Source organism: Argiope bruennichi, chromosome 1, assembly GCF_947563725.1.
Source record: "Argiope bruennichi chromosome 1, qqArgBrue1.1, whole genome shotgun sequence".
NCBI classification, from domain to species: Eukaryota; Metazoa; Arthropoda; class Arachnida; order Araneae; family Araneidae; genus Argiope; species Argiope bruennichi.
The window spans coordinates 114,538,434-114,560,059 of record NC_079151.1 but is presented as its reverse complement, the minus strand read 5'-3'; the positions used below and the strand labels follow the sequence as shown (position 1 = coordinate 114,560,059).

Here is a 21,626-nt window from a genome sequence, read left to right as displayed (position 1 = left end):
GAAATTTTTCTGATTTTTAAGATAACATATTCAAAATAGTTTAAGGAAAATATAAAAGATGCGACTATTCGAAAAGACGTTTTAAAAGAAGAATTGAATTTTACAATCCGAATGGTGCTTGTCATAAGAAAAAAGAGCATCCGTTACTATGTTTAAAAATTCATCATTTATGATGTGTCATCCTTTGTGATGCGTCTATATAATAAAGCGTTGCCTAGCAACGTTTTCAACACTTAGAAGATTACTCCTGGGTAAAAACCAGGACAGAAATAAGCTCTACATGAGAGAAAAATTACTGAAACCTTCTAAATATTCTTTCAGTTCTGTGGTTTAAAGAAAATGATTAAACAATAATACAAACTGAAGTTTAAAAAAAAATATGAAAATTATTTCCATCTTCTTGCTTTTCCCTATAGTATCAAACTTAAAAGCACGTTTTTTTTTCCCCCGTTTTTTTTCTGAATAGTTGGTTAGAAATTTTGTGACTCTTATTTTTAATTATAATCCTTATAAAAATATGAATTAGTGGTAATAACAAGACAATATTGTATCTATAAATTTACATGCAGCAAAATAATGCAGAAATCTATGATTATTTCTACAAGTTATTTTACGTTCTTTATTTTTTTAAAAAATAGATTCAAGTAAATTCATTCGACTCAAAATTCATTCGACCTGCAATGAAAGGCATTACAAGAAGCTATATCGTATGATTTTCATATTTTCTTCACAGATCTTGTTTTAAAGTCTGGAAAAAATGATACAAAAAATAACTATGTAAAAAATATTTTTTAAATTCATATAATTAAATTAAACAATAATGTAAGTAATATACATAAATATGCATCTTCTAAAGTAATCCTGATAGAATGATATAATTACTGCATGCTAAGCACTGACCGATTACTTTCTAATGTGTTATGATAAATTCAAATCAATCCTTATATGCCTTTGTTTTAAAGAAAATGTTTTAAACATTTTATACTATAATGTATGTGAAAAAAAACTGTTTCTGCTCTCAGCAAATACAAATTACTAAAAATCTTACATTGAACTAAAAACTAAATATTTGCGATAATTACCTACCAATTTATCTTCACATAACTATAAAATTGTAAAGCTTTTTCGATACAAGAACTGCATTTCAGCGTAGAATTTTATAGCAGATTTTTAGTTATAATTTCATACTTGTTGCAGAATCTGCTATTAAAGATGTCATTTTTTAAGGTTATAGTTATTTAATCAAACGATAATTAAGAAACTAAAGTATAACTTTCATTGTTTGCCTGATTATGATTCATATTTGACAATATTCATGTGAAACAATGTGAACAACTAGTTAATAAATCTCATTAAGAAAACACAAAGAATAAATTTTTTTTTCATATCTGTCTCTAAAGTCATCTTTTGGAAGAAAGTGTTGTACAAATATCCAGATACTTTTAAAACACGATGCTCATCAGTAAGGCTGTTTTAAAAATCAAGACATTAAATGCTTTTGTTTATTATTTAATAGAACGGTTTCTAATTTCATATTTTCCTTGCAGTAATGATTAAATAATAAAAATTCTTTATACTTAGTTTCGAACTACACACACACACACACACACACACACACACACACACACACACACACACACACACACGCACACGCACACACGCACACGCGCACACGCACACACACACACACACACACACACACGCACGCACAAACGCATACACAAAATAAATCAGAATTTAAAATTCAGTTTTAAAGAAATTTCAGGAGTTAGATGGAAACAAACACAAATTTAAAATTTTAATTTGATCTTTTGTTATTCTGTGATGCGATTTTTCAAAAAATAAAGAATAATTTTTTTTTCAGTTCCACCTCTCTGGGTGCGACCCCCAAGTGACGTATCTGTCGTTGCCGGAAGCAAAATTAACTTGCATTGTGAAGCCAAAGGATCACCAAAACCTACTATCACATGGAGGAAAAATACAGGTAAATTTGGCGAGAAAATAACTAAAATATAGCAAATATTTTTACTTTAGGTTATGAAAACTCAGGTTGGCAGCATGTAGAAAGCTATGTGACTGCATTATTGGAAAATAAAATAATCTCATGTTTCTATTGACCTTAGAGCTAGCTATAGAAAGAGCTTGATGAAATGTTCATTTAAAATATAGAGAACCATTCCGCATAATACTGATTACTAATATTTAATATTGAATTCTATTTAACTATAACTTAAAATGCTAACTTAAATTTAACTTAAATTGTTACTACGGAAGCTTGGTTATTATGTAGTTGATTGAAAATTCAAAACATTTACTATTAAAAAACGTTACCCTACTTAAACCCTTCTCTGTATTTTCTTTTTCTTTTTTTAATATAATCAACTCTTAATTGTAACTGCATTTTCGCAAACTCCATTACATCTTGAGGGCATTCTACAAAAAGTGAAAAGATTCGAAAAAGTGTTATTATGTATCGTTCTTGAACGTTTTTCTCTAAATACGACATTCCTAATAATAAGCTGTCTCTCTTTTCAGCACAAATGAGATAGAAAAATGTTCATGTAGAATTTTATTTAAAATTAAGTATGATATTAAATCTACAAAGAATATTTGCATATTTTTAGAAAGATTTCGACAAAGAATTGTAAAAATGTACACGTTTTGGAATAAAAATTTCTGGTAATTGCATATCATTTGAAACGAGAAATATCGTTTGCTACTTTTAAATTTATTCTTCTTTCAAAATGTCGTATGTAAATAAATTGTGGATAATTGTTAGTTATTTTTACGCTTTGTAAAAATAAATATCCCTATTCCATAATTCAAAAATGTTGTGAATTTAGGTATTAAAATTTCTAAGAGCAAAATAAGTAGAATTATTAATCAGAAACCGAAAGACCGAAAATTATTTCTTCTACATGGAAAGAAGACTCCAAACGAATATTCGGAAAAGATAAGTACTGTTTCAAACATTTCTACAAGAAAATTGATGGTAATAAGAGGAATTCCATCAGTACAGAAATCAATCGCAAAATCTTTAAATGAAACTGTAGCAACTATAAATAAAATAATAAACAAAGATATAGAAGTTGAAAAAGTTAAAAAAACATAATGTTCACCAGCTTTTGTTTAGGCATGTGACTCAACGTATAACAGTTTGTAGAACCTTGCATGAGAGTTATTTAATCGGAGATAAATGGAAATACATTGTGACCGTTGATGAACATCGGCAACAACCACAATAAAAAAAAAGAAATGACTGCAACAAAATATAGGTCTTTTTTTGAAAATGGAAAGAAAATAAATATAAAAACCGGGTTTTGTTAATGGATAGAAAATTTCAGTAGAGGGTTAAAGATTATCGTAACACCTAGATTGAAAATAAAGAATAAGATGATTTGAAAATATATTAAAATCAATTCAACTGTCTATAAATGGAAAGCTTTGAGTTTGATATTTTCAGAAGAAACTTTATTGTTTATACCAACGGTTTTTAAAAAGTGAAATTTCATCGAAAACAAGTTGCAAATCATACTTCGAGAAACTATGCTATCCTTGAAAAATAAAATACTGACAAAGTATCTCATATATACTTTTCAATGTTTGTTCGGTAAATATCATAATCTAAATCTGTTAAAAGACATTTAGCAGACGATTCCTTTTCAGACATTTTATAACTGCTACTATTTTTATTTTGTTAAAATATTATTAAAAAGTAAAAGAAAACGATTTTTCCTTTGATAAACATATTTTGTAAAAATTATTTCGTTTATTTTTTGTATAATAGCTGATGATCAATTGTAAACCCTTTGGAATCTCGCAATGTTTGTAAGATACGCTGTTATGTTGAAAGAAAAAACAAGCCGATGGAATTCAAAATTGCTTGGAGTATTATTTTAGTTTTAAGAATTTAAGATGCTCTGCAAGCTATAGTTTGAAGCTTAAGAAAACGGGCAGTTTTCTAGAAAGCATGTAAAAATGTTCCTACGAAGTTCCCCGACGTTTTGCCAGTGGAATTGTCGTGCCTGTGGTTTGTTGAAGACAGCTCTTTCTAAACATAAATCCACTATGACTAATGGACTCTGGAAAGTAGATGATGAATGGAAATTAATATCCTTGCGAATTCTACGAAATTACAATGTAGTCTTAAGTTTTAAAAAAAAGATTGCCATCTTAAACATTTAAAACATAGTCTTTGTATTTTAAATATCAATTACGGCCTTCGGAATCGTTCTAAAAATATGTAATTACCCTCTTAATATGCGTATATAATCTATGAAGGTTATTTTATATGTAAAGGCTTTGACGGCCTCATATCTTTTTAAATACATTAAAGGTATTGTTGAGGAAGAAATATTTACATTTTAAATACATTATTATATTTTAAACTATCTTTATCACTTTTTATGAGGAAAATGGGGTCTGCTTCCAGCATATTTAATTTTGTCTGGATAATAAAATTTAATATATTAAAAAAAGCCTTTAGATATTTTTACGAAAACTTTAAAAACTAATTATAAAAAATATTTGAATATAAATTTTTTCAACTGAATGTGGACTGAATTATTAGGTAAAAGGAATAATTAATAATGCTATTAAATCCGTATTTAAATTTTTTTTATTAAATCCATAATTTATTACAGGCAATAATCAGTAATCAATTAATTTGAATTTTTGAAAGGTCAAAATCTTTTTTCCTATTAGAAAGTACTAATTTTTCAAGGAATTAATTTATTATTACCAAATAATTTAATTATTTATTGAATAATTTTTATTAGTTTTTTTATTTAAGGCCAAATTTTTTTACAATAGAGTTTTGCTGAAGTTTAACCTTCCTGTTTTACACCTAACAATGAGAGTTTATATTACAATGCATACTTTGCGCTCGTACGTTCTTTTTGCTTCTTTTGGCTCTTATTCCCTTCTTCAAACTACTTATTCAATTTATGACACGTTTTCCCTTTCCTTTTCTTTCTTTTTTTGCAGATGAAATTTTGTTGCATTGAGTTTCAATCCTTTATTAGAGAGAAAAAGTTATTTAATTAATTTTTACTATGAAATCATTCAAAGCAAATATATTATGGTTTTCTTTCGCTAATTAACATCCTATAAAATATATTCGAAATATTTATATATATAAAGAATATTATTTCTTGAATTTTCAGATTTTTCAGCCATGGATTTTGAAGTCGTCCACTCCGATGGTCGGTTGCGCATTTCGGACGATGGCCAGAGTCTCAAAATCCCAGAAGCGAAGAAAGAAGACGAAGGTTTCTATGAATGCCATGTTACTAATGGGATTGGAGATCAGCTGAGGAAATCCATCAGAGTGGAAGTACAAGGTCAGTGTTGCATTCAATCACTCCGACTGGGACATTTATTTTTTCAGAGAACGTAAACATGGATTTTTTTACACGGAAGGCTCTGTTCTTAGAACAGTGCGATTGCGTTACTTTTTCCTTCAGAGCACTTTCAAAAAGTTATCTTTCTTAGTGTTCTTACTTTTAAAGAGCTTTGCTATCAGGTTTTCTGCTAAATAGTAGCGGAACGATTTTATGCTACTAATTTCAATATAATTCACAAACTAACGACATTTAAAGAATTTTTTAAGGATTTATTTATTTACCATGGCGACAATAATCAGAAATGAGTTGTACATTTGACCTAAACAAGGGTCAGTCTAATTGCAAGTCACTGAATCAATCAACAACTTATGTATTAATGTTCAGTGCTCTTGTTTTACTTCAAAACAACAGCAGTGACTTGGCCATTGTTGTTTGGCAAAGACCCACATGGGAACATTTTTGTCTTTTTAAAATCTATAGGATTTTATTCATTAATTTGAACTCACTATCATAGTTTTGTTGGAACTTTTTTGTGATTTGTCATCGTTTTGCTGATGGTTATTTTTGTGTCATTTTGGTAGAGACTATTCTTATTAAACTCTGAATTAAAAATATACTTATTTGGAGTCAGTGTGATCAGTATGACTTTCATATTGATTCTTGTTGCCATAAAACCTCAAACCTAACCAAACCAATATTAGATCTAAAGATAATTCATGTACAAATAAATGAATAAAAATATATATTCTGGGTTAAAATCTCAGTTGTTATAACACATCTAGTCAAATCTATGAGTTATTGCAAAGGGACTGTCTGACAACATTTGACCAAAGGCGATCTTAGCAGAACTTGGTAGAAGTTTGATTTCGCTCCAATATTTGGGTTTAGGTTGCCTTCCTAGAAAACATTTATAGGAAGTTGGTTCATACTTATTTTCTGCTTGGAAAAACAGAAAAACCTCCAACAGTCCTTTTTCCTCAGTGAGCAATTCGTTATAGAGCCATTTATCAATCTACAATCATTTTAATAATATTAACTACGAGCGCATCCAGAGGGCCCGCCAGCGTCTACTTTTTATTCATATTTTTCAATTGCACCATTCTATGTTTTAACCCATCAGGTCACTGATGGTCTGTACAAAAATGTCAAGAAATGTTTACATTAAGTGTGAATTTTCATGGCAGTCAGATCACTGACAGGAAAATGGAAGTAATTGTCCTGGCAAGTTAGTTTTCAAAGCTACCCCTGTCCCTTTTTGTGTGAACTTACACTCATGACAATACCTTTTCACTGTGAACACAGTTTATAATACATTTATAAAATTCTTCCTAATATCTTTTGTTGTTTCATCATTTAAAACAAAACATTTGTAGTGTGAAAATTATTTTTATAAAAACATTATGAATCATGATTTTATTTTCAAATTCTCTTTTTATTTTAGTCTGTAGTTGCGAGATATTAATATATTTTCATTGTCATGTTTAATTTTGTTCGAAAATAATTCACTCTAATGTTATACTGTTTTACAAATATATTTGGTTGTCATTCTCTTCGTAGCACAGAGTTAGAGACTTTAAGTGCATTTTTTTTCCTTATTTTATTCTAAAAACTGTTTTTCTTTCCTTTAAAATATGTTGGCTTTCTTGTACAGTGAATGGTGCTTATTGTGTTCATGGTTCATATTATCATTCGCGTTGTATTATAAACATCCATTGCCCCTGAACCGACGTATAAAGATACATGCATATAAAAATATTCATCTACGATCGTAACTTGATCACTGCATTATTGAATATTTTCACATTTTAAATAGAAAGATAAATTACCTTTCTTATTCAATCATAGTTAATGATTTATGTTTAAAGAAATTTCAGTTCCACTTTTAAGCAAACATCTGCATATTCCTTTTTCCTATGGGATATTCCCCAATTTACCTTCTTTTAAAATGAGTCAACTCAATGATGCGGCGCAGTGGAAAATTTCTGAACTTTTTTGTAAAGTTTTAAAAAATTATGAGGTTTTTTTTTTTTTTTTTTTTTTTTTGTGCGCAAGATAAAGATGATTCCGATGGGACAAATGTTTTAAAGAAAACCCTCCAACGAACACCGAATTTCATTAATATTAATTTGTCAAGCATTTGCTGATTTGAAATTTGGAGGGCAATATCGTTCAACAATAATAATAAAAAAAACAATAAAAATATGAATATTATATATGTGAACTGTTATGGAATAATTGTGGATAAGCATTTTTCAATTTATATTTTTGAAATAAATTATAATTAGTTCTTAAGTCATATTTTTCCTTCTTTTCTTTTGATATAATAGCAATATACTTAATTTTACCGCATTCGGTTATTGTTATCAATGAGTGAATGTTATCAAAATTCTTTAATCATCCCGAAGTGTTTACATTAAGTGACATTGATTATATTAAACAAAAGTAATTACATTAAGCAAAGTAATTACATTAAATGACATTGATTACATTAAGCAAAAGTAATTACACTAAGCAACATCAATTACAATAAGCGAAATTACATAAGCGACTATATCTTCTAAAATGGAGCCTGAATCAACCCTTCCCTTGTTACCACATCTTTATGTCAATGGAAATCTCTTCCTTTACCAGAAAAGTGGAATATTTCCAATTGTTAAGTTAAATTCATTCTATCCTACATTTTTTTTTCGAAATCTATTTGCGTGATATAACGAGCTATTAGTTCCCTATCTTGTCCACGAGCACAATACCAGTCAAAGCGGATTATGACTCTGCGTTCCGAAAAAACTGTAGATTATGACACTTTTTTTTCATTATATCTCGTTTCGAAATTCCCTGAATTTTCCGTGCTTATTAATTATGGGCTGGCTTCCCTCTCACTTACCGTTTGTTATGAAATGTGAGCAATAATTTTCCTCCTCTTTTACAGTTCCTCCCAAGGTGGCCGCCGGTCCCAGTTCCATGGTCGTGGAGAAGAACAAAGACGTCAATATACAATGCAATATGACCGGCGACTCCCCCCTCAACATCATGTGGGAAAAAAATGGGCGACCTCTTGAGTCACGGAAACCCAAGTAAGCCTTCTTGCAAAATGGCGCGTTTTTCGAACGATTATTTTTGAACAAAAGAAGCACTGTTTCGTGGATTCTGGTAGACAGAAGCATGAAGGGATCTTTTGATTTATTTTTATTTCATTAAGAAGCCAGTTTTTAATATTGAAAGAAACGTTATGACACTGATCTCCGTTGTAAATATTAAAAAGAAATTTAGAGTAACATTTTCGTTTTGAATTACAACATGAACATTTTGAATTCCTTTAATTATAAGAAAAACAATCTTTCGATTATCCTCGCATAGGCAAATTTTTCTTAAAATTCGCGAAATAACTGAAAAAGGAAATAAGCCTTATTTAGAATTTTTTTCATTTATAATAAGGAACCAATGAATATGTGGAACTCTACTAATCTTAAAGGAAAATGCATGTGTGCACGCTTGTGTGTACAGCTCTCAGGTTGACCATTTGACCTAGAAATACAAACCAGCCACAATTATAATTCAAAAAGTGGAAGTATGCACTTAGGAGCAATTCCTTTTTGAAATTTTGATTAGAATTTTAATTAATTGAAAATTAATCGATATTTTGACATTTTTCAATGATGACTATTAAAAGCATTATGGCACAAAAATTATTTATATTCCATTTTAAAATTCAAAAAAATTGAATTTTTAATGGCATTAGTACATTAATGATATAGCATTTTCCTAAATTTTGATAACTTAAAATATTTAGCATAATTTGACTTGAATATATGAAATTCGGTATCTGATCTTGTGACTACAATTGTGGTTATGTGTCCAATTTTGTTTACAGTCGGTCAGGAGTCCAAAAAACACATTGGCAATCCAAATACATCTGATATTTCCGTAATAACCGTGTCCCAGTGATTATTCGCAAAGAAGAAAAAAGTCGCCAAATATCACTCTTTAATTGGTTCTATAGCAAATATTTTTGGCCAATGACATACGGTTGATAATACACAAATGCATTTATTAGTGAATATGCGTGGGAGTTTTAAGAAAACCGCTTCCACTGGCTAAAAAAAAAAAAAAAAAAAAAAAAAAAGTCACATTTTTGTTTGTATGTGCAAATTAAAAACCTCTTTTTTTTTTCTTCTTCTTCTTTTTGTGATTAAAATGATTTATAATAAAAAAAAAGATTAAAAAAACTCAGATCATCGGATTAATCTAGAGTTGACTTTCGTTAATTTAAACAACCTATAAAATTGTTCGTATGATCTCTGTTACAAAATGATGTCTTGTAAAAATTTCTCGAGCCTTTCTTCAATACCACTACACTAAACAGAGTTCGTCTTTTTTAAAATTTCAGACAACCAACGAAATAAATCCATTCTTAATTGCATCAAACATCAAATAAAACGCATCTGTTTAGTTTTAATTTCAATAATGACGCTTCTTGTAACACATTTCAAAAAGATTTAAGCTACTTCTATTAATAGTTAGTTTGCTGCAGTGCTTGTCGCAGCTCTTATGAGTAGTAAATATTTGGTTATTAGAGCATGATGATAGTATTTCAGCTTAGAGAATGAAAGATAGTATGTTGAAATTCTCCTAATTCATCAACTATTTTATTATTTATTGAATTTTACTTAATATAAAACTAATTATTCCGTAATCCAATACTTATTCATCAACTATAAAAGTATTTAAAGATATATCTCTGGAAATTTATTGAAATTTATAATGTATGTAAGCTAAAACAGAGGATGATATCATAGGAAAGAAAAGAAAATCAAACATTTTTATGAAAAATTCATTTGTTTTTTTTTGTCTCAAACATTTGTGCTTTGAAACTTTTGGGATTACTTAATTTAGCAATCTGGAGTGTTTATTAAATACAATAAAAATACTTTATATTTTTTAATTCTAATATTGCAATCGTTTTTTAGGTATTCAAAATTCTTTAGAGTGTTTTAAATAAAACGCCTAAAAGTTAAAAGCAAACTGAAGAATTTTTTCTAAATATGTCAGTTTAAGGCTACTAGCTTCCATAAAAAAATTTTCCAAGCATAATTATTATGTGAGCAATCAAATGAGATACTGCACTCAAATTTCATTTGCATATAAGTCGTTTGAATTCGTAATACACCAGTCATGAAACATGAAGCAGTTATTCCTTTATTAATTAATAATTAAAATTCTAATTAAAAATTCAAAAAAGGGACCCCAGGTGCACATTCCGGACCTCCAAGCTATGCATGTCCCAAATTTGGTAGCTGTAGGTCTTACGGTCTGGCCTGTAGAGCGCCAATACACACACACACACATTGAGCTTTATATAAGTATAGATAGAGAAAGCATTGTAATCTCATCAAAATATTGAACTCGAGGTTTCAACGAATCTCTACATTTCAGACCTTCCTGAATTAGAAAAACACATCTTTGGTATTATATCTATCAGTGAACACAATAATTCATAAGGTTTTTAAACTAAAATGGATGAAATTTGGTACTTTACACCAAATTTGAACGATATTTCTATTAAATTTTGAACGATATCCATTCAGACGAAGTCTATTTGTCTGGCTGGTGAGTACAAGGGTACTCGAGAACTACAAAAATAAGGAGATTGTAATGTCTTGATCTAGATTAATCAAATAACGAAGCAGAATTTCCTGACAATTCTTTATTTTACAGCCTTATATATACAAAAGAACAACTTGTTCTAATCTTGGTTAAATAAATAGTTATTTACACCTGTAGTAGGAGACACAACAGTCGAAGTTGAAGGTTTTCTTGATACTCAGTTCTCCATCAATACGGAGAAACAACACCACAGGGAACTTACAGGTTGTTAGTCAACAAGACCACTCCATGGGTAGTTCTCCGGACTCCGAATTCGTGGACGTAGTCCAACAGTCTGCCTGCAATTCATTTCTTCTTCTCCCTAAAAAAAATCTCCGCACTTTATTTCGGCGACAATCTCCGCCTCTTAATTTACATTGGTCATTTGAGCTCTCTTTCAGGCCAATCGGGGTTCAGCAAGATGCTCTCTCAGCGGCGCCAGTCGGTCGTGGGAAGGTCCTTTTTTGATGCACCTTTCATAACTGAATATTCTGGAACACGGAGTTATCACAGTCCTTTCACAATGAGAAACATTTAGCATCAAAATGTTTGGACACCCTTTTTTCTTTGAAGGCACCCTCGATATCTCTTGGACGAGGAATTCCCACATGTGTTCATTCACTGTAGTCGCTAATGAACAGATGCGAGACCACCCAGGTGAAAAGATCCACCACCTGGCTATCTCGAGGAGTTTAGTAACAGCGACGACACAGATGGCTGTAAATGTCTTATCAGTACTGGGAAACGGGGAATGTTACAAGATACGTAGATAAAATTTGGTTCACATATTTAGAATCTAAAATGTAGAATCTTATCATATTTTGAACGAAATTTGTCAAAGGATTGACCGCCTGTAAGTTTGTGCTTTAGCATTAAGTAAACGCAGTAAGTCATGAACGCAATGACTTGAATCAGTAAAAGTCACTATGCGATCTTGTGACTACAATTATAGTATTAAACGGTAAAATATTAGTTTAATTCTGTCGGGTTAGTTTTATTCGGGATGAAGACATCCCAAAATACATGTTCGTATGATAGATTTAGTGAAAATGTTAGATTCCCGCCAAAAATTTATATTTCATATTTACTGCACGTTAATGCCACGTAATGCGTTTGGGGCTTTACTCAATATCTGCAGTTTTATACGGAATATGGTGGAATTGAGGAATAAGATTATTATTGAAGAGAATATGAGAAAGTTACGGGAGAACCATTCCCACTAATTGTTGCAAAAGTTCAATATCTTTGGCAAGTAAATAAATAAACTGATAATATATTTTAACTATTTGTTTAAAGTAATTTTTGAAATACTGTTAAATTTGAAAATCCAGATTTAAGAAAATGCATGTAATAAAAATATAAGTGACTTTTTATTTACTCTATCTGAAAATATGATTTTTTCTTGCTGTGGTTGTTGATTAAATCTAATTTTAACATACTGGAAAAATTAAAAGCTTTTCAGATGCAGATAAATCGATAAAAATCCATCTTATTTATTTTTTGAAGTAATTTTGGAATATTTTTTGTGAATAGAATCCAGATTCAAGAATTTCCAACTGACAATGGAGTGACATCTTCCCTTCTTTTATTGCACGTAGACAGAGGCAGTAGCGGCCTTTATGTTTGCAAAGCGAAGAACAGCTATGGTGAAAGCTATCGAATTATCAATGTAGATGTTGTAGGTGAGTTTTTCCAGTTTGTTATCATTTCCTGTCATTTCTTCACAACATTTTCCGTACCTTTACAATAAAATTACGAAATAATTTTCATGTTTCAGAAAACAAGAATGCTTCATTAATTTTTAATTTTATTATTTCTAATTGTTGATATCTGACTTTACAGACATAATTATGCAATTTACAACTTAATACTAAGAAATGTTAATCTTTCATATAATTTTAATCTAGGCTTTGAGTCTACAAAGAGTGAATTTCACCATCTTTTCTTATAAAGCAATATAAGTACTGTTTACACCCAACTAATAGAAATATGTTCATACAGGATTATTATGTTTTAATTTTTTTGTCTGATTTATATGTCATTTAGAAATTTCCTTAATATGAAGTTAACAAATTACATAATGTAATAATATTTATCGAGTTCTCATTTCTTGGAAGAAATATTTGAACTATTTGATAGAAAAAAGGAATTTTATCTCATAATAACGTTTTTTGAATCACATAAAGCATTAAAAAACTGTTTATTTAGAAATGTAGTTTTTCATAAATGTTGAAATGTTTAATTCTTTTAACTTAAAAATTTATCCTTCTGTTTTTGTTTGGTCATAAAGCATTTTTAAAACATCATCCTTTAGCTAGTGTGGAGGTTAGAAATTAAGGTTAAGATTTCAAGAACCTAATTTATGATTTAAATATTCCTTGTCTTTGTTATTGTTGTATCAATTAATTGTTATTATAAATTTAACTTTTGATTAATTACTAGCATATTCTATTTCTCTAGCTTCGGATAAAGAAATTCAGCTTTTAATTGTTTATGATGTGATTTAACAGAGTCGAAATTCGCTTTTTAATGTGGGCAAAAAGTTAATAAATATATAAAAAAATATTTTATAAACCATTAGGGTACACTCGAAGAACCAATGAAATGTGATCTTAATCAGAATTGTGTGTATGCGATTTATACTTTTTCTAAATAAGGTGACCTAGTAGCAAAATCATGATCCGGAACTTGTGAGTACTTGGTTTAAAGCAAAAATCCACAAAAGAACAGATGTCCAAGCTGGGCTGAAATACGCTAAATCTAACATCGATGTATGAAATTGGTGCTTCCTCTGCACAAGAGTTGCCATGGTCTGGTCTCCAATGGTCATGGCTTCGGAGTTGTAGGGTACTTGGTACGAATTCCGTAAAAGAACATCTGTTTAAACTGGGCTGAATTCACTAAACTTCATCGAGGCAAAATCTTAGAAATACCAGTTCAGGCGCCATACTTGTCAACTGACAAGGACTCAGAATTATGAGGTCCAAAACAGCCTTATTATAGTTTCCAAACGGGACCCTGATATAAAAATAAAGTCAAGTAATGCCTGAATTTATTTATGACACACGTATTCTGTTATTTATAAGTCCTTATAAATAAATTCATATATATTTGTAATTTTTGTGAACCATAAATCTATCAAGAAAAATCAAAATGGACGTTATTCAGATTAATGAGGGAAATGATAAAAATGAAATATACTGCCTTTGTCTCAAGTGATTCAAACTCATTTGGATCCAAATTAGGTAGGAATTTAAGACTTTTCATTAAAATAGCGCAATGCGAAAACACCAAAGGAGAAAATATAATAAATCATAATGTTTAGATTTTGAATTACAGCTTGCAACCAATTATTTTTTGAGCTCATTTGATTTTTCAAATGATATTTAATTTAGTAAAATTCGGACAGGCAATATTTTTGTTCCACTTTTTATTTTTATTTTAAAACTATAACATAATCGAAAGATAAAAAAAAAAATCTGAAGCACTTTAATGCCAACGTTAATAAATGCATGATCTTCTAGAAATTCCGGGTCAACCCAAAGATTTGACTGTGAGTCAAATTTGGAGCAGAAGTCTTCAGCTGACTTGGGTTTCTCCTTACCATGGCAATAGACCTATAACTGCTTATATCATTCATTATTGGAAAACAGAAGGTAAGTGAGAAAAAAAATATACAAAATATAAACAAATATTCATATTTTTAAATTATCTTTTAAAAAAATGCAAATTTTAACAACTATTAGTTTGAGTATTAATTGCATGCTTTGAAAAGTTCGAAACAACTTGAATTATTGAACAGTTCCATTGTAACACCAAAAGTCATGCTATTTTAGAAAAAAAATGTTTGATTTAACTTGATTTTTAAAATAATTGCCAATTCAAAGCAAAGTCTAGATGAAATTAGAAGAATCATCAACACATATACTAATTTAAACTGTGGGAGGGGTAACCACAAAACTTTCTCTTATACTCTCTAGTAAATGTGTAAACGAACATTTCCAGTACGCCTTGAATGATAATGGCGTACAATTGTTGCGAAATATTAATTGGCGTGAATTCAGCATTTTTATAGAATCTATTATAAGATTCTTGAAGTGCTTTGGCGATTCATCCCTGGAATGCGATTAATAGTATCTATAAGTCGAATTTGTGTTTTAGAAGCGTTTTTCCCAACCGATTAAAAACAAATTTTGATACGAAACTATACTTGTAGTCACAAAATACCATGCCGAATTTGATATATTTAAGTCATTGCGTTTTTGGGTTATCGCTTTTTCATGTTTTTGAAAGTACAGACGGATTTGCATTTGTTGTACTAGTTGTGGATTTGTTTGGCACGATCTTTAAGAGGTGTATACATTATCGATGCTAAATCAGTGCAGCGAATTTTATTTATTTCGCTACCTCCGTTTTGTCGTTGTCATGTTACCTTATATTCGAACAGCCGAATAGATAGTCTTCCTTTGAGCATATTTTCCTCAATTTTTGATAAAAAAAAATCTACAAATGTGATATAAAGACCGTATACCCAATTTCATCCGTCCAACTCGAAGCTTTTCTGAGTTATCTTAGCCGCAAACAGATAGACGGATGGACATTATCCAATTATGTGTTTTTCGAACTCTGGGAAATCTGAAACTTGGCGATTCATCAAAATGTCAAGTTCGAATTTTTTGACGATTAAAGAGTACTTTGTCTATACCACATATACGAGTAAATAAAATATAAGAATAACGTGTTGTGTTAGCATTATGAACAGAAACGAAGGTTGATTGCATTTTTTGAAAAAATATAAACGAAGCGAAAAAAACAATGGAGGATTTTCAATTCATATGCGAGTTTTGATATTCTTTTGATTCAGATTACTGTTAGAAACATGGATCTCCTTAAAAAATGTTTGCAAGTAAGCGTGTACTTCCTAAATATTGAATTTTACAATAAGACATACTGTTTTCAGTATTGCTGCTGTTATTTTCAGAGTTTAGTTGTATTTCGCAACTTTTTCTAGTATTTAAGAATCCCTTTTTTTAATTTTTTTTCCATTTCAACACCTTATACGTTTTTACTTTCTTGTATCATAATACAGAAGAAAAAAAAATCATAATCTTCAAAAAGTCCGAACTCCGGTTTTTGTTTCAATAGGTTAATTTAAATGTGTCTAAAATACAAATTCGACTTTTGGTTATTATTAATGCATGTCAAGGATTAATCGTCAAAAACACTCGCCAAGGATCACACGATGGCTTCAGTAAAAATGCTTAATTTAAGCCAAAAGTTAATATTTCTTAATTATAGTACGCCAATCCCATGTAAGGCTTCTTTGTCATGACAAATTTTAAAGAGAATATGCGAGAAAGAATTTGAGAAGATAATTTCCACTGTTTTTGTTTGTTTTGTTTTTTTGAAAATCATTTATATATTATCTTTATTTTACCTATTTATTAAAATAATTATTAGATTAAAAATTAAGAAACATAAAACATGCGTTTAACTAAAATTATATCTTAACACACATACCTTTACTTGATTGGTATTTACCTTGACTTAATATAATTACGGTAACATGTGTTTCCAGGGAAATCTGAACCACCCCCGGAGAAACCTCAGGAACTGAGAATCGCTTCCCTACAGACGGTGGCTGTAGTGTCCGAACTTCTTCCAAACAGTATTTATAGCCTGTACGTGGTGGCCGAAAACGAAGTCGGTATGAGCCCTCCCTCAGAAACAGTCACAGCCACGACAAGAGAAGAAGGTGATTTCTCAACAGCCACTTTTTTGTACTTAAAAGCATGTAATTGGGATATCAATGGCAAAATTTTTTATCTTAGAATTACAGAGACAATCGAATTCACTCCTTAAGGACAATTTTGTTAAGGGGAAGGGGGGGCGTCAACAATATCACAAAAGTACTAAAATTATAGGAATAATTATATAGCAAATTTTGTATGATTTAACTAAGTTTGATCAATTAATTTTTATTGATTCAACAGAAATCTATCATTCGATAAATTTTTCAAAAATTACTTTCTGGAATAAAACGTCAAATCTTTGTGATAATTATCTTCTGATAATTTTAAAGATATTGTAATTAACTTACATTTTCTTTCGTCGTTCTCTTTCTGAAAGCAATTAAAAACTGAATCTTTAAATTTTGTTGAAAAAAAGTAGATTTAAAATAGTGAATGAAATATTGAAGTTAGTGTTTAAAATTATTATAAGTTTTGTTTACTTTCATATCAAATGGAAATTTAACCTTATATTTTTGGATTTTTTTAAGCTTTTATATCAGAGTTTTTTTTCACGCCATTTTTTTAAAGATGCTTATTTTTTATGTCTTTTTCTTTTTTACAGAACCCGATTGGGCTGTGACTGAAGTGACAGTTATAGATAAACATGCTACTTCCGCTAAACTTCGGTGGAAGGTAGGTTTAAAACATGCTTATACAGATTTTGAAAGAGAAAAATTATTATTATTTTTTTTAAATCCTTTCCATTTTTGCTTACATAATATTTTTAATTTCTATTTAAAATATGGTCTACGTATTTGGCAATGAAATTTATCCTTCCCAAGTAGCCACTTTTATACTTCTGTAATGAATTTAATCAATCTTGAAAGAAAAAGAAAAATAACTACTTGCGCAAAAATTGCCCCACAATATGTTTAATTAATACCCCAAATTTTCATTTTACTAGTTTTTTTAAAATTTTATTTTTACCACTAATGACGTTAATCTGGATTAAAATTCCAGTTTTGTTTGTCTTCTTATAGTTAAAAAAATTCCTTTTCCTTAAATTAAATTTTTTATTATTATTTTTACTTGAATTTGATTATTAGGCTCATTAATAATTAGGATTACCATGAATGATTTTTTTATAATTAATTAGTATTTTCAAAACATCATTGATAAATTCATTAATTAATTTGAACCAAATTTAATCATCATTTTTCGATTGTTTAAAACTAAAAGGCTGTTTTTATAAAAATTTCAAAAAATAAAATTTGTTTTATTTTTATTTCCAATTCGGCTTATTTTATTGACCTATTTTTTACTACATATGGGATTTGTAAAAAAAATTTTATTCAATGTTACATAAAGTTTTTGAGATAAAAAAGACATTTTTACTTACAACTTTCTGTTTTCCATTCATTAATAATTGTTTGTTTGTTTTTTCCTTTTCGGAAACGAATGCTTTCGAATTTCCTGTTCATTCGTAAATGTATATCTATTTTTATCGCTTGTTTAATAATATAAACGCATGCTATGGATCCTTTCACTTCACTGTTCCTTCCTCCACTATTTCCTTCCAGTGTCCACCGAAGAGCAACTGGAATGCTCCATTGAAGGGCTTTTACGTGGGCTACAAAAGAATGAGCACCAAAACAGCATACACATATCGCACCCTCAACGTGAACGCCTGCAAGGACCATCAGGAATTCGTCCTGCAAGGACTGCAGAGGACTTCCAGCTACATGGTCATCGTGAGGGCTTTCAACCATGTGGGGACTGGGCCTCCGTCCGAGCAGGTGGTGGTGCATACGGCAGATGGAGGTGAATCAAATTCTTTAAGTTTAAGAAAATGATAAAGGCAAAGAACAGAATCACATTACCTGCCAACTTCGTTTTCCAAAAGCATTTATCACTCGAAATACGAAAAACTAACTTATCATTCATGTAGATTAGATTTCTAAAAATTTCTTTTAATCTTGTTTTTTTTGGGTTTTTTTTTTCAAAACAAAGCAAGCCAAACAAAGTTCATAATCTCATTCATATGAGGGGATTTTTTTTTTTTTTAAATTCTTGACCTTAAATCTATAAACCCAACTTACCAAGAAATTATGAATCAACAATGAGAATAAGAATTAAATGAAAGGTAAATATTTGCAGCTTAATATTTCTAACATGACATTTTTTACATCGATATAACAAAGGTAGATGAAGCTAGGGCATGAGATTTTATTTCCTTTCTAAGTACTTCGGTTTGTAAAACAAATAAATATATTGCTGAATAGGGTACGTAGAATCCCCTAATGATGCGTATTTTTACGAACCGAAAGTTTCGATAACCATTCGCAAGCAGCTTATTCCATTATTGGGTTTTCAATGCAGAAAGAATGACTCGCATGCGAATCATATCAATTTTTCGGAGAAGTATTTCGGATTGTCAAACAAATAAATGGATTGTTGAATATGGTCCACAGAATCCCCTACACAAAAGTCACTTAAATATTTGCGAATCAAAAGTTTCGATAAACATTCACAAACAACTTATTCAATTATTAAATTTTTAGTGCAGAAAGATTAACTCGCGTGTGAATCATGTAAATACTTCGACAATGAAAATGTTTGCAATTCGAATTTTGTCGAGTTTTTGTGAAATCTCTCATTCAGTTCAGACCTCTAACGAATATACAAAGTTTAACCTGTAAAGTAAGGCTAAGGCCACCAGAGAGGATCTCTTCCCCTCCTCTCCATTGGTAACTGAAAATTGATGATTGATGATTCATTCAATTCCCATGGTTGCAAAAGGTGACATGAACAAAAACCTGTCTCATGGGAAACCATGAGACATGGTTGCCTGGTTTACATGGTCCCGCCAAAATAAATTCAAGAAATGTTTCACGAAACTTTGAGCTTAGAAGCGTATGGAGTTAAAATTGGTAATCTAAGAAATTCTACATTCCTTCCTTCACCCCCAGAATATCTCAGTTTTCTTTAGAATCGGATAACTAAATGTTGTTTTTGTTTCTTATGGCACTTACCATTGACAAGCCCGCTGTTACGAAGGCAGTGATTTTAAGCCGGTGTGAGAACGTCTCTTGTTTGCATAGTAGCGCCATCTAGGGCCAAGAGAACCACTTAGCTACACACACGTCACAACCCTTTTTACGGGGCGGACTTCATTCACACATATCATTTACCCACAGATCGTAATTTAGAACCTGAATCAGAGAACGATCACCCCTGATCCAGTACCTTCAGTGGTATTACTCTCCATATGGAGTGCTTTGTGACCACGGCAGATTTATACGCGCGTCAGCCACCAGGCACGCGGGGAATCTTCGGCCGGCTGGGTTCGAACTCGCAACCTAAGGGACGCGAATCCAACGCTCTACCAGCCAGACTAACCCGGCCGGATGACTAAATAATCTAGGTAGGGGCTGAGGTCTTCAGATAACAGGGATGCTTTTAAAAAAATTTAATTTACAAGGAACGTACGCTCAGATTTGTTCAAATAAAATCAAATATCGTTTAATTTTGGAATATCATTAATTACCTTTTGCAAATTTCGTATTATGCTGCATCATAATTCGAGCAAGATAGGTAGTTTTATAAATTAAAAAAAGTTCTCGACACTGTAATTAAATAGCGCTTAGATTTTGTTCGAAAATTTTGTCCCTTATCATTTATTATTTTGTTTAAATTTGCTTTGAAATTTTACTTTTTGAATTTTATTTGAATTAGACGATTGAATTAGACAAGGTGCTGAAATCAACTTTTTTGAAAATAATATGAAATTAAACATTTTTTTGTTATTTCATATTGTCAAAATTTTCTTCTTAAAACTCCTTAAAAATGTATAAAAAAATGATTGCTAAAAAAATATGGGCTTGGAAGCTGGGAACGGTGAAGGGGGGAGATGAAATTCAAAGGACTTAATCAGAGCCTGGTAGTATTCATTAATCATGTTTATTAAAAAAGACATTACTAATTATGCACTTTATCAATATTTCCTTGAACTTAAAATTCAATTACATATTTAAAATGGCAAAAATTTGGTAGTAATTTCTTAATTTTTTTTTTTTTTTTTTTTGCATGGCACATTAATAACATTTTGATACTTTTCACTGCAACGAATATTGCTTTCTTATTCATTGAATTTTATGTGAGATCTTTGATGAGCACGCGATAAATATAATATTGACTGAACTATTTAATTTTGGTATCTGGGAACGGGAAAGAATTATTTTTAATGTTGAAGTTAGCTATTGATCTAACGAAAACCTTTATTTTCAGGTCCTCCAAGAACACCACACGTTAAAGTAATTCAAACGGGAGGTGTCACTTGCAGCTTGAAAATTTGGCCTCGAGAAAACAGCAGGAGTCTGCCAACAGGTATAGATAGGCTTATGGCATCAACTAACTCTTTTGAAATCATTTCAGTTTTTATATTCACAAAACATAAATAAACAAATGAAAATATATAAATTTTTAAATATTATAATTTTTTTTTTTTTTTTTTTTTTTGCTTTCTCGTATACGAAGTAGAATTAGCATTATAGAAGTAGTGCTATAAGAGTCGAAAAAATCGAACTAGAGATTTTGACGAATCTTCACTTTTTAGGGCACTCTGAGTTCGTGAAACATATTTTTTGGCATTTTGTTTGTCTGTCTGTCCATGAAAAAACGCATTGAGTAGACAGATGAAGCTTGGTTCAATAATATTAATCAAACCTTTATATGTCCTTCAAATTCTGAGTTAAATCTATCGGCGTATGACTCTGCGTTTTAATGTGCAGATTGTAAACGCTCGATACATAAAATAAACATTTCTTATTTTAGGATATTACGACCAACGATTTAAAGTATTTTAAAGAAATTAAAATAAAAACACAAACTACGTCGAATCCAAGCA

The 21,626-nt window shown here is 30.2% G+C and overlaps 1 protein-coding gene across 3 annotated transcripts in view; it reads left to right on the top strand.

Moving 5' to 3' along the window:
* LOC129976761 (cell adhesion molecule DSCAM-like) overlaps nt 1-21,626 on the top strand; it is a 62,779-nt gene that overhangs the window by 29,303 nt on the left and 11,850 nt on the right. For all 3 annotated transcript variants that reach the window (XM_056090504.1, XM_056090503.1, XM_056090501.1), the window contains exons 4-12: nt 1,865-1,984; nt 5,166-5,342; nt 8,275-8,419; nt 12,522-12,670; nt 14,513-14,644; nt 16,567-16,743; nt 17,343-17,413; nt 18,301-18,541; nt 21,008-21,106. In XM_056090504.1, coding sequence (XP_055946479.1) covers nt 1,865-1,984; nt 5,166-5,342; nt 8,275-8,419; nt 12,522-12,670; nt 14,513-14,644; nt 16,567-16,743; nt 17,343-17,413; nt 18,301-18,541; nt 21,008-21,106 — 1,311 coding nt within the window. The remainder of the gene's footprint in view (nt 1-1,864; nt 1,985-5,165; nt 5,343-8,274; nt 8,420-12,521; nt 12,671-14,512; nt 14,645-16,566; nt 16,744-17,342; nt 17,414-18,300; nt 18,542-21,007; nt 21,107-21,626) is intronic.